General features: G+C 41.8%; 1 protein-coding gene across 1 annotated transcript in view; it reads left to right on the forward strand.

Moving 5' to 3' along the window:
* Positions 1 to 12,813, forward strand: part of lrp1bb (low density lipoprotein receptor-related protein 1Bb) — a 230,197-nt gene that overhangs the window by 187,268 nt on the left and 30,116 nt on the right. Inside the window, exons 57-67 of the mRNA XM_062402272.1 lie at positions 74 to 159; positions 2,134 to 2,256; positions 5,219 to 5,400; positions 5,620 to 5,819; positions 6,233 to 6,421; positions 6,545 to 6,693; positions 6,960 to 7,053; positions 7,291 to 7,407; positions 8,179 to 8,298; positions 9,132 to 9,251; positions 12,296 to 12,412. Coding sequence (XP_062258256.1) covers positions 74 to 159; positions 2,134 to 2,256; positions 5,219 to 5,400; positions 5,620 to 5,819; positions 6,233 to 6,421; positions 6,545 to 6,693; positions 6,960 to 7,053; positions 7,291 to 7,407; positions 8,179 to 8,298; positions 9,132 to 9,251; positions 12,296 to 12,412 — 1,497 coding nt within the window. The remainder of the gene's footprint in view (positions 1 to 73; positions 160 to 2,133; positions 2,257 to 5,218; positions 5,401 to 5,619; positions 5,820 to 6,232; positions 6,422 to 6,544; positions 6,694 to 6,959; positions 7,054 to 7,290; positions 7,408 to 8,178; positions 8,299 to 9,131; positions 9,252 to 12,295; positions 12,413 to 12,813) is intronic.

Consider the following 12,813-nt stretch of genomic DNA (forward strand, 5'->3'; position numbering starts at 1 on the left):
TTATAATTAAAGCCTCAATGTGCAGGATTTCAACTCTCATTTGACCTCTAATACTGCGTGTCCCTCATTTCAGCTGAAGAGCCTTTTCTCATTATGGCCGACCACCATGAGATCCGGAAGCTGAGCGTGGACGGCTCAAATTACACCATCTTGAAACAGGTAGGTGATCCCTGCATCAGTAGGAACTTGTGACATTTTAACTGGATAGCCGGTACTAGATTGAAATACTGCTGAGAGGTGTCAGCACCTTGTCAATACGAATGCAGCCTTGTCTTCTATTGGGTTTCCATTTTGAACTTTCGGAGCCTGTTCTGTCAGCTGTACACTACAGGAAGGAAATATGGCTTTAAATTAGTTAATTGAGATTTTAGTGGTCGTGGGATTGTGGTCATTAGCTGAATGTGTGGATTAAATATGAATTGTAGAAGACAGGATAGAGTTAAATTGTAAATGCATTGCTTTGCATTACCAGACCCCCCCCCCCCCCCCACACACACACACACATATGGGCAGAGGAACATTGCCATTCTGACTGGCAGAGATCAAAATCACCCCATTGAGGACCCCATGGAAAAGCCATTTCAATCATTCCTAGGTCTCATCACAGCTGCTCCGGGCAACGCTTGAATCTGACTGCTGATTATCGTAAATGCTCGGCTGTGATTTACTGTAAATCAGCCCATGTGTCCTGGAGCCTCCTCTTACAGTCACATTAACCTCTTTACTGGACGTAAATCTGCCGTCTGCCCCTCCGTTCTCCAGAAGCCACTACTCACCTCAACCAGTGCATTTTAGCAGCAACTGACCTCAAATCACCTCCCCACTCCATTACCTTCCCTGTTCAGAGTATACGTCCATGACATTGCTTTTAGAATACATTTGTCCTCCCACCACAAACACAAGTGACTCACAATATTGTATAACTCCAACACATTGTGTTATAGTGCAGCTCTGTGCGTGTTCTCCTACATTGTTAAAATTTGTATGTGTAAAATATTGTGGGTTAGAGCTGATTAGTACAGTGTCCTCTCTAACCCTGTCTGTTCGGAATCGACTTTTCTCTTGATGTGTGTTGATGCTCTGGAGCTACTTCACTATATCAGTTCATTTTGTATTCATATTTAACGTAGTCTGTATCCAAATCGCATCATATTCCACTCTGTATCCCCTTGGGCCCATTGTGCCGATCCGTTCTGTTCTGTAGATATGTGTTCTAAAGACAGACAGAGATTTCTGGAATAAATATATGGAGAATAGTATTATATATTAATATTGAATGAGTAGTAGTTATTGTTGAGTAGTAACTTGATAATAAAGTTCTATATAATTTGAATCTGAATCATTTCGTAGCCACTGGGTCTCTGGTTGGTTTGTGGGGATGAAGAGAAAACACACAGCAGCTGTGGATCAAAGTGTGGGGGGGGGGGCAAGTTTCATCTCTGCAGCTGATGTTTGTAGGGGGGAGAAGCTCCCCCAGGACACTTTGGCGCCTGTCTGTGAGGGTGTTGATGATCTGATGAAGATGTCTAATTTTGTCTGTCAGATAATCCGACACCCTCTCTCAGCACCCACGGTGTCAGACAGCAGGGTGGGGGGGCACTTGTTTGCTGAGCGGCTCCCTGTGTCCCTCGCTCCTCGGCTTTGATAGGACCTCGACTCGCTTTTCACAGGCTCTTCAAATGCTTTGTATAGTGGGAAGCAGTGGAAGCTGTGGGAAAGCCATCGGGATCAATACTGCGTGTGGAGTAAATATCACATCACACACAGCCACTGTAGTGGAAGTTGAACTTGTTTTGATCCGTCTCTTTCTGCTGCTCTTGCCCGCTGGTGGGTATTTCATCAAAGAATCTCATTTGACCTCAATCATCAGTCTATCTGATAACAGCGTTTGCATTGTGTGTGTTAACATGAACATTATCTCCTCAAATGTATAAAAAGGAGGAAATTCACAAGTGATTTGAAGACCTCTGATACTATACACTCACATATTAACATTACATTTAGGATTAGTGCTGTGTGGGCACGCCCTTGCTGCCAATGAAAGGGACTTTCATTTATTTTAAACTTCACAAGGAACTCAAGAAAGATTGTGTTCTTCTGTTCTCAAGTTGTCTCTCTCCTTTGTATCTGCAGGGCCTCAACAACATCATCCACATAGACTTTGACTACAAGAAGGAGTTCATTTATTGGGTGGACTCAACCCGGCCAAGCGGGCGAAAAATCAACAGGATGCGTCTCAATGGGAGTGACCTCAAGGTACCGCAGGATTTAGCTGCTTTGTATCTGTGCCATATGTGAGCGTGCCTGGGGCTAGTTTACTCAAGACTCATTGGCTTTACTTTATTCATCTCCGGCTCGTGCTGAAAAAATGTGCCTTTTCCATCAATGTGCTGTCTTTTTCTTTAACTTTATTCCTTTGTCCTACTTTTTCTTATTCTGAAGATCTGTCATGTTTGGAAGACTGAGAAGTATTTCTCTTAAGTGGCTCATTAGAACCATTCAGCTGATGATGGGCGCCCTTTAATCCTTTTAGAAGCCACAGAGTGGATTTGTCTGTCGACAGCCAACATCCTGTTAGCTTGACACCAATGAATGAGTGTTAGCGATAATGGGAATATCACCAACGATTTTCAGATAAATACAATAAGCATAATGAGTCAATGCTGCATAAAGGATGGTCTGGGTCCTGGGATCAGAGCCCAAACAGTGGAGGCACCGGGACTTCAGCAGAGCACCTGGTGGGTCTTCATCCTACATCTCATTAGCAGGGGTGTGTGGGGGGGCATTAAGATCATTCAGCCCAATTACTTGCACCGTCTCTGTTTGAGCCGGTGCCGCAGCGAAGCAGGACGACAACCCGATCAAGGAGCTTCTCACATCAGGTTAATTTAAAGAGTCACTCACACAAAGTGCTTTTAGTATAGCGTTGTCGTATTAGTAAGAGAAGATCGGGGGGGGGGGGTATTCACTGAGAGTAATTGAATACTGTGGTTTAACTTACCATTTTAGATTTGGGGCTTTTATTTAGTTTGTTTTTCTTCTTTTTGAAACTTGAAGTCCCGTGCAGTTGCATTTCTCGCTACACAGAGGACATGTACTGCAGAGCACACACGGAAGGGGGTCTCCATAGGCAGAACTGAAAAGAGGCAGTCTGGTCTACTTAAACTTTATGTGAATGCGTCACCATCTCGCCTTTCTTGCTTAGCAAGAGAAGTGGAATTGAACTCGACAATAAGGTTTTAATGCCCCTTCATGTGCACTCTCAGCTGTTCAAATGAATTGAAGCATGATACTCAAGCACCGGATGTATTTCCGTGAGCCGGTGCCATTAACTCTTTGAAAACAGTTCAGTGATTGGGTTGGCCTATTTGAAGGAGGCTTCAAAATGGGACAGTTTAGTTGGGCCGGTGCGGCAGATCGGTCAACAAATGCAGCGTACGAATGATACAACCCCTGAAATCGGACAAAGCAGGGCCCAATCCCATTTCACCCCTTCCCTCCAACCCTTGTCCCCATTCTTGTTGGGATGGAGGGGTAGGGGCATTTTTCACTTCAAAGCGAGGGCTTTGAAAATTTCCCAGATTGCTTTTCGAAAAAAATCAACGGCAAGATGTGAGAAAAACTCACAAATGTTGTATTGTGTCCATTAATAAGGATTTCAAAATTACAATAATGATTGTAATATCTAACTCTAATTTTGTTTATTGAAGATCTCAACAATGTTATCACAATGACATCACTGGCTATGGTTTTTGCGTCTGTTTAAATGTTTGTATTGATCTGGCACTACTCTCCAAACAGAAATGCATGTGTCCATCTTCAGGGCCAAGCCACCATTGTATGGCTGTTGCTTTAGTGACAAAAAAATAAAAAAATTATTTTCCTCTGAGGAACATTTTAGTTCTTTATTAGCTTGAATATAAATTCTAAAGGGAAAAGAAAAAGTTTGTGTCAGCCCAAGGTGAAACAACAACAAGACTGCAGAGATCTCTCATCCTAGATCTCATAGACACTCTCTCTGAATAATGCAATCTTTCTTTTTTTTTGAAGAGCCATAATGTCGACATTTGTGGAGTTAACCTTCAGTTCTATGTGAAGCTAAATCTTTTTGATCATAACAATGAGATGCTATGGATCAAGTGAACCAGAGGGACTTTGTGTAATCAGGATTGGCTGCTTCTTCACCGGCTGACTTTGATCAAAATCACTGCTTCAGGAACGGCCCAGTCTTTTGGCAAGACTGGATATTTCCTCGCAAGTTCTGAAAGCAAAGGCCTCAAAGCACCCAACGCTTCTTAATGACAGGTTGCATGAGCGCAGACATTCTTTTTATATTATTTCCTTTTTCATTTATTTATTTAATGTGAAATACGTTTTTTTAAAGGCATTTGCATTATCTGCCAGCTGGCGCAATTATTGTCTTTTCGAACAACTGCTTTTGCAAATTCAAAGGATCGACTATCTTGGGGATATTAGTTGGTGTTTCTATATAGTTCCTATTTTGTGCTTGAGAGAAATAAGCCATCAAACAGCAGTACCAATGCTTTTTTGCTCTCCATCTGTTATAGGAGAAATGCAGTTCTTATGATAAAGAAAAAAAAAAAAAATTGCAGTTATTATTGGCTTCTAAGGAAAGTGTAATCCCAGTATTTTCACCGTAAATGTATGTCATTAAAAAAACGGTTTCAGGTCATTTGAAACAGTTTTCCATCTGTGACACATTTGTTATAAAAGCAAATCGTCAGCTCCTGATGTGCAGTCCGGATCATTAATGATCCCCCTGCCGTAACCTTTAGCAGCCTTTCATTACGGAGGAAACACATGTCGAGCAACTGTCATGGCAACACAAGTATCCCTGATCTTAAACAAATCAGTTGCACTCATCACAAGACTATTCAGTTCAGTTTGTTTGAAAAGGAACAAAAAACTAATTTAGATTTCGATGCAGGAGATGCATCATGTGAACAAAATCTATGTAATATTGATGTTTGTGGGACGTTTAATGGTTTGTGAGTGACTGAGATCAATTTTTATTTGTGTCTGTATTCAAATAATTTGCCACTGACAGAGAAAGACCTGTCGTTTGTTTATGCCCCTTAGTTTTCAGTGATAAACCACTAAAACATTGGTTTATTATATATATATATATATATAAACATAAATCAGTGTTATGGATTGAGACGTTCAAAGCCTGGTTTCCCTCTCCCTGCCTCACCAGGTAGTCCACAGAACAGCAGTGCCCAGTGCCTTAGCAGTGGATTGGATAGGAAAAAATCTATACTGGTGCGATTTGGAGAGGAAAACACTGGAAGTGTCCAAATCCAACGGGCTCTACCCGACCATCCTAATCAGCTCGAGCCTCAAGAACCCCACAGATCTCGCTCTGGATCCCCAGACAGGGTAAGCACATTAATATTATTATTACTCCAAAACATAACACCTGAGTCCACTGATTCCACAGCTTGAGGGAGAACAGGGATAGAGTTACTCTTTACAGATGCATATCCTGATATGTCTCTAATCTAAGGAATTTTAATCCACAGCACTTATTTTGTATTCCCAGGATGTTTGCCTGCACTAGTACACGGCTTCTTACAACCGTGCTATTCTTCTCTTCAGATACGTATTCTGGGTGGACTGCTGTGAACCCCCGCACATTGGGCGTATTGGCATGGATGGCCGAGGGCAAATGGTTATCATTGACACAGAGATCTACAGCCCCACCGCTCTCACTATTGATTATACCAACAAAAGACTTTACTGGGCTGACGACAACCACATCCTGTTTGCCAACATGGATGGCACCCAAAGACGCAAAGGTCAGGATAAAGTGCTGTAGGTGCACAGGAAGTGTCTGACCCTCTCGTTTTCACACCTCTTCACCTTCTGTGTAACAATTATGAATTTTGAACGTGTTGTGTTCTCACCAAATGGGAGGCAAAATGTTTGTGAGATGAGTGTGATGATATTCCAAAGTAAAGACACAAATTAACGCAAACACACTCGCCACGCAGTGCAAGTGGCTTGAATTGAAATAATTCACTTTTAAATAAAACTGCTGCTCATGACGTTGGAACATTGGTATATCGGCCAAACATATTAAATCACTGGTAAACATTATAAATGCATCTGTTATTGCTATGGGGGATCAGAAGTTTAAAAGAAATGTGTTCTTCAAGTGCAACTGTTACATCACAACACCCTGATGGCTGAACTCTCTGTCCACCTCCAGTGTCCTATGATCACATCCAAGGGGTAATGGCGCTGACTTTGTTCGAGGACTTTGTCTATTGGACGGACGGGAAGTCCAAATCGCTTCGACGCGCTCACAAGACAACTGGCACTCAAGGGATTGAGCTCCTCAATTCCTGGCAAGCCATCAAATCCATCAAGGTCTACCACTCCCTGCGCCAGCCCGAAGGTATGGAGTCCATCTGGTGCTCGTGTTCGGCCTCCCATGCAGAGCCTCCAATGTACTTTTAAGTGGGAAATGGTTTGTGTAATTCAGCTTGAACTCAGTCATGAATTCCGTCCTTCTGTGCAGTGCCCAAGCACCAGTGTCAAATTGCGAATGGAGGATGCAGCCACCTGTGTCTTCTGTCTCCTGGTGGGGATCACAGATGTGCCTGTCCCACTAATTTTTACTTGGCTGCCGACAATAAATCCTGCCTCTCCAACTGCACCTCCAGTCAGGTCGGCAGCATTTCTCCATCTTCTTACATCTGAATGTACTTTGACCGCATGTTGTTCCAGCTCTGATCTGATCAGTATCCCTCCTGAAGGCAAATAGCTCCACTCCCCTATGTGTTCTCCTTCTGATAGCTAAGGTAGCGGAGGAAATGTTTGTGTATCGATTGATTCAGCTTTGAAAGTTGTTGCAGCTTTTTAACGACTGAGAGTGGAGAGATATTCCTGATGTTTCTTTTTACCTCTCCAATAATTGTCTGTGGTGTAAATAGTTTCGCTGTGGGACAGATGAGTGTATCCCTTTCTGGTGGAAGTGTGACACTGTGGATGACTGTGGGGACGGATCTGACGAACCTACTGACTGCCGTGAGTGCCACTTTCTTTCAAGGATGTTTTTCTAATATTAATAGATAAAGGTCGGCGCCTGTTTTAACAAATTCCCGGGGCTTTTTTTTCTGTGTTTGCTGCATATTTATATTAAATCTTGTGACTTTTTGTCAAATTCACTATCATTTCGAACCATTTTGTATCAGAGTGTCTTGTCTCTGATTTGACATTTGGGGTTTACGCACCGTTTCGCTGTGACGATTTCCTTCGCAACAGCGGAATTCAAATGTCAGCCGGGGCGTTTTCAGTGCGGCACTGGACTCTGTGCCCTTCCTCCCTTCATCTGTGACGGAGAGAACGACTGTGGCGACAACTCAGATGAAGCTAACTGTGGTAGGGACATAACACTTTGTCTTTAATTTTATGTCTTTCATGTTTTGAGCTGTCTCTGCATTTTTGCGGAAATGCATCCTATCCCTCAAAAAGCATTGAAAGTGCCCCCATCTCTTATTGATTTTTTTATTTTGGAGATGAAATCTGAGTTTGTGAGGACGGCTCTGTTGAGTTCTGAAATATTTATTTCATTTGTAGTTAATCAATAGAAAACTATATCAATACATCACTCATCGGAAGAATTACCAAACATTTTCTCGTTACTGCCTCCAATTTTTTGGAGCTATGCCTGAGACTATATATTTGATGGACATTTGTATTGTTGTTTGACATTTTACAGAATATTTAATCAGTGCTTTAAAAACAAGTTGGTACTGTAGATTAATTTATAACAATAATAATTAGTTGTTAGCCCTAGTACTCTTATATACATATATATATATATAGTCTTTTTATTTTTGTATTATTATTTATTTATAGTATAAACTTCTCAATGTTTGATGTGTAAACAAAAAATGCCTTTTCATCTCTACCCAAGGATTTTGTTTCACTGCAGGAATCCTACCAGACACCAGTAAATATTAGATACTTATGCCAGTTTCTGAAAACTCTGACACACATATCTAATATTTACTGGTATCAGAGTTTTCAAAAGCTGACCATATGTATGACAGGCAGCCCGTCAGTTGTAGTAAAATCGATGTTTTTGCTTTGTTTAGATTCGAAGCATTCTTATTGATCCGTCCTCCCACTGCCTATTTTCCCTTTCAGAGACATACATCTGTCTGTCGGGCCAGTTCAAGTGCAACAGGAAGCAGAAGTGCATTCCTCTCAACCTCCGCTGCAACGGTCAGGACGACTGTGGTGATGCAGAGGACGAGACGGACTGCCGTAAGTCATCACTTTAAGTCTCCATGTCTTAAAAATGTCTTTGATGAGCTTTTAAACTGGGAATCCTATGAACACACTCCACATTTGGTCAGTCCACCTCAACGTTGCTGCCAAATAACAGTCACTGTTTAAGGTTTTTTGTTTCAATGCTATATTATAACCGGTTGACATGGAAAACCTTGATTGTGTCTTGTTGAATTGCTTAATTCATGTCTGTGCTTGGACAGAATATGTGATGCCATGAACATGACATACTCCTCATTAAGTATTCCGCAGGCAACCCTTGTTATAGCCGGTGCCTGTGAAAAGGGATTAGATATTGAATCACACAGAGGACAAGAGCAGATTTTCTCTGCCATGATGTAACTCATCAGAATATCACACCCCATTCAAGGCTTTCAGACGGCTGCATTTGTCTTGCATGTGATTGCGAGAGGGACGAGAGTTAGGGGGGGGGGAAGACAATGCAAGAAAGTCAGGAGGAGAAAAAGAGACTTAAAAAAAAAAAAAAAACTTTAATTAAAGTCAGGCTAATTACTTCGCCCCTACTTAGACTTCCAGCCTGATTGGATGAGGTGTTGAATGTACTTTTGTAATGAACACACCACTGAAATTGAAATGCTCTTTGAAACAATCTGAGGAATTGGAACAAGCAACTACTGCAACCTTGCTATCACGCTCCAAAGGTATTACTTACCCATTGGGTGCTTTATCAAATTGTTCTTTTGTGGGCTGAAACGTTCAGGTTACTTCCACCGATCCTGATTTCCTCCTGTGTGGTGATGTAGCTTATGTTCCTCTTTCCCACACACCACCTGTCTCTGTGCCTGCAGCTGACAGCACCTGCTCCCCAGACCAGTTCCAGTGCAAGGCCTCCATGCACTGCATCTCCAAACTCTGGGTTTGTGATGAGGACCCTGACTGTTCAGACGGGTCAGACGAGGCTAATTGCGGTGAGTTGTTTTAACCCACTTAACCATAAATCACACCACTCAACCTCTTTCACCAGTTGAAGAGCGACTGAATAGATTTAACCTGAATCCACAGTTGCCTTGACTCTTCTCTTCTTAGTCCTTTTGCTTGTTCTCACCATCTCTCTTATTGGGCTAAGGGAAGATGCCATGAAGGATACCTGTCCCTGTCCTCAATAAGAGCTCGACTTTATGATCTCAATACGTCTAACATTTCATTTTCTAACACACACACACACAAGCATTTGGATTTTCTTTTTCTCAATACTGTGACTTTTAGGTCAAAGTCTTTTTTTCTAGGGCAGGTAAACAACCTTGGGAACTTTTCCGACCTCCAGACTAAAGCAAAACAAAAATATGTTTAGCTATTAAGGATTCGAATTTGACAATGCCACAATAAATGCAAACGTCTTTAAAATGTAACCATGTTAGGATAAAGGGTTGGAACAACTTCACCTTCCTCTGAGCTACCTGAATCACTGTAGTTATCAGAGATTCAACTCTTTAGTTACTTAAGATGATGCAAGCTGTAATCTGCTCTGTTGGCTTTGTTTGAATTGTGCTGTATTGTTATTGTACTGTTATTTATTTCAATCTCCTATAGCTCTAATTCTGTTTGTTAGACTTCATGCAATAACTCTGAAACTAGCACATCAGTCCAGGGCTCATCTCCATGAGGACTGATTATCATTCCCCTTGTGACAAAGTACCCTTTTCACCAAGCTTTTAATTTGTTGTTTTGGTTTGGATTGATAATTAGACATTCACCTTAAAAGTTTTTGTTAGTAATAGGCTATGGGGAAAAGTACAAAAGAAAAGATTTGAATCGGTATATTGATGGCTTGAACTGCCGTTAGTGAGACAGAATTATACATGGTCATGTTTTGCAATTATTGGGTTTGAATTTTGTATCTTTTACATATAAATCCTTTTGACGTGCCGGGCATCTTTGGCCTCCGATTTCAATGACATGGTACAATGATGAGCTGTCATTAATCAACCTGCCTGGTGCATACACGTTTAATTAGTCTCCAAATTTGCGAGTACAAAAAAATAGCCTGCTTTTGCTTCCTTTTCTAGGATTACCAACCCTAGCTTTAAACCATGATTATAGAAATCTTGGAAATATACACCACTAATAATGGTTATAGGGTGCAGATAAAAATGTCTTTGGTGAGATCCCACTTTCACCCACAAACTATACACAACATGTCCAAAGATAAAGATATCCTCTAGCTCTGAATGTTTATTTCTGTGTGTTCAGTGCCCTCCTTCTGTCGTTGGGCTTCAGAAGGTTCAGCAGCCCAGCGCTTGTCACTCATCTTGATGGCCAGTCTGTCTTTGTCTGTCTGTGGTATGATGAAGACATAAATCAGCCGTCGGCAAAATAGAGCCACTGTTTTTTGTTCTTGGTTGTGAGTCAGTAGTCCTTTTTCTGTAATTCAGGGATTCAGTATTTACAGGGAGGTTGAATGATAGTGGAAGGTTGCACAATGGGACTTTAACGTGCTTGTGCATGTGAGGTGCTGTTTGACAAATACATTCTGCCCACAGCTGCAGAAGACAAAACACCTCCTACACACACACCCTATAGTGTGTGAGTGTGTGTGTGTGTGTGTGTGCGTGTATCCGGGGCAAGGTGTCATTTCCTCATGGGTGTAATTGTGGAGGAATTAACTGTTGTTTGTGTTATCTCCATACAGGACGACATATCAGTTTGAATACCATTAATAGAGCTTTCAGGCTTTAGTGTTTGATGCCTCACATCTCCCAGTAATTGTTGGTGCGTTTCATGTTGTGGTTTTGTTATTTCGCAGCCGCTTTAATGTCTATTAACTCAACGAGGCCCTGATGTAATATGAAGTCACTGTTAATCTCGCTTTGTGTCGTTTACTGATGTTTGACTCCCGCCCCTCAAACTGCATTATCTGTTGGGTTTATCATTGTCGGCCACTGATTCATCATCTGAAGTGCGCTCACCTCTTCAGAGCACGGGAGAGAAGCTGCTGCTTTGTTGATATTTCACTTTGAATTACTGCATGACTGCTAAAGAAAGTTTAGCTTGTTAGCACCGTAATGAGCTCTGACTAAGAAAGGAAACATCGTTGTGCTCCTGTGTCCAATCCTTCCTCTGGTGTAAGTGACTGAGCGGCCACCTTTTCCTGCCATGTGTCCTTTGCTGTGTCCCTCTGCTCCCGCTGTCGGGTTGCAATGAGATCCAGGCAGAATCTGCCACCCTCTTCTCTTTGAAGCTTCCCTTCCCTAACTGATAACAGCATTACCTCGGCCATTATCCCCGATGTTATCTGTGCAGAAATGACTTTTTAAACGGAACCTCTCAGTTTGAATTTGACAATCCATTCTGAGGAAGTACTGCAGGAGCTAATGTCAGAGCTTCTGAGATATTTACTAATCCTTATCCTGGCCATCTCTGAACTTTTCAGTCTGTTTAATAGGATATTTAAACCAGCATTAGTGCATTTCATCAAAGAACCATCTTATAATTTAATCTGCAGCTCCAAAACACATTGATTTGTCCAGTTTTACTTCAGAAATATTGCACTTATAATAATATTAATTATCAATTGTATCACGTTAAAGTTTTGAGCCGATATACAAACTAGCAACTCATTTTCTTTCTTAGTCTTTCAAATATCAGTACCCACCACAAACACTCAGGTGAGGTTCGGTATGTTACAAAGACCAAAGTCATCGGCATTTGAAATGTTCCTTCTTTTCTTTTCAATTTTTCTTGGATGTTTTCTTTATGAAAGTTCAATTTTGCCAACTTTCTGTCATAGCTCCTGAGGTGTGGGGATGATTGGTAGCGCAGTCAGGTATTTCATCTTACGGCGCGTTAGCCTCTCGAGTGCAAACTGTGTTTTGAACTCAGCGTCAGACTTGCTCGGCGAAACCCTGAGGAAACGATGATTACACATACAAAATGTTATAGCTAGCACACCATTAATATTCATGCTCTTTGAAGCCATTTTCATCTTCATGTTTGTTTGCTCCTGATGAAAAAGATGAAAAGACCTGTGGACCACATGAATTCCGCTGCGAGAATAACAACTGCATCCCCGACCACTGGAGGTGTGACAGCCAGAATGACTGCGGAGACAACTCAGACGAGGAGAACTGCAGTGAGTACCCGGCTCCTTCACTTTCTGTCAGCCCGGTTTGTTCGCTCATATCCGCTGTTGACGCTCTACTACACACACTCTTAGGGAAGAGTTTGACTTCTCTGAAGACACCTGAACGCCCCTCCTACCACCACAGCCTGCCTAACAAACACACAGATGCACACACACATACACACACCCACACACACACACACTTGTACGCCCTCTGAGATGTTTCCCACTATCGAGTGAGCCAGGCCCTTCTCTCTTTCAAGCCTTCTATCTGTTCTCTGAGAATAATGAGGCTGTTGAGCTCAACCCTCCTCTGTAAGTTACCAGGCCCACATTCCCTTTTGTGTAAATATTCATCACCTTCAGAACAAAAATGTGTATTTACTCACAATATGACACCTCATTAAACT

This window comes from Platichthys flesus, chromosome 13 (assembly GCF_949316205.1).
Source record: "Platichthys flesus chromosome 13, fPlaFle2.1, whole genome shotgun sequence".
Lineage (NCBI taxonomy): Eukaryota > Metazoa > Chordata > Actinopteri > Pleuronectiformes > Pleuronectidae > Platichthys > Platichthys flesus.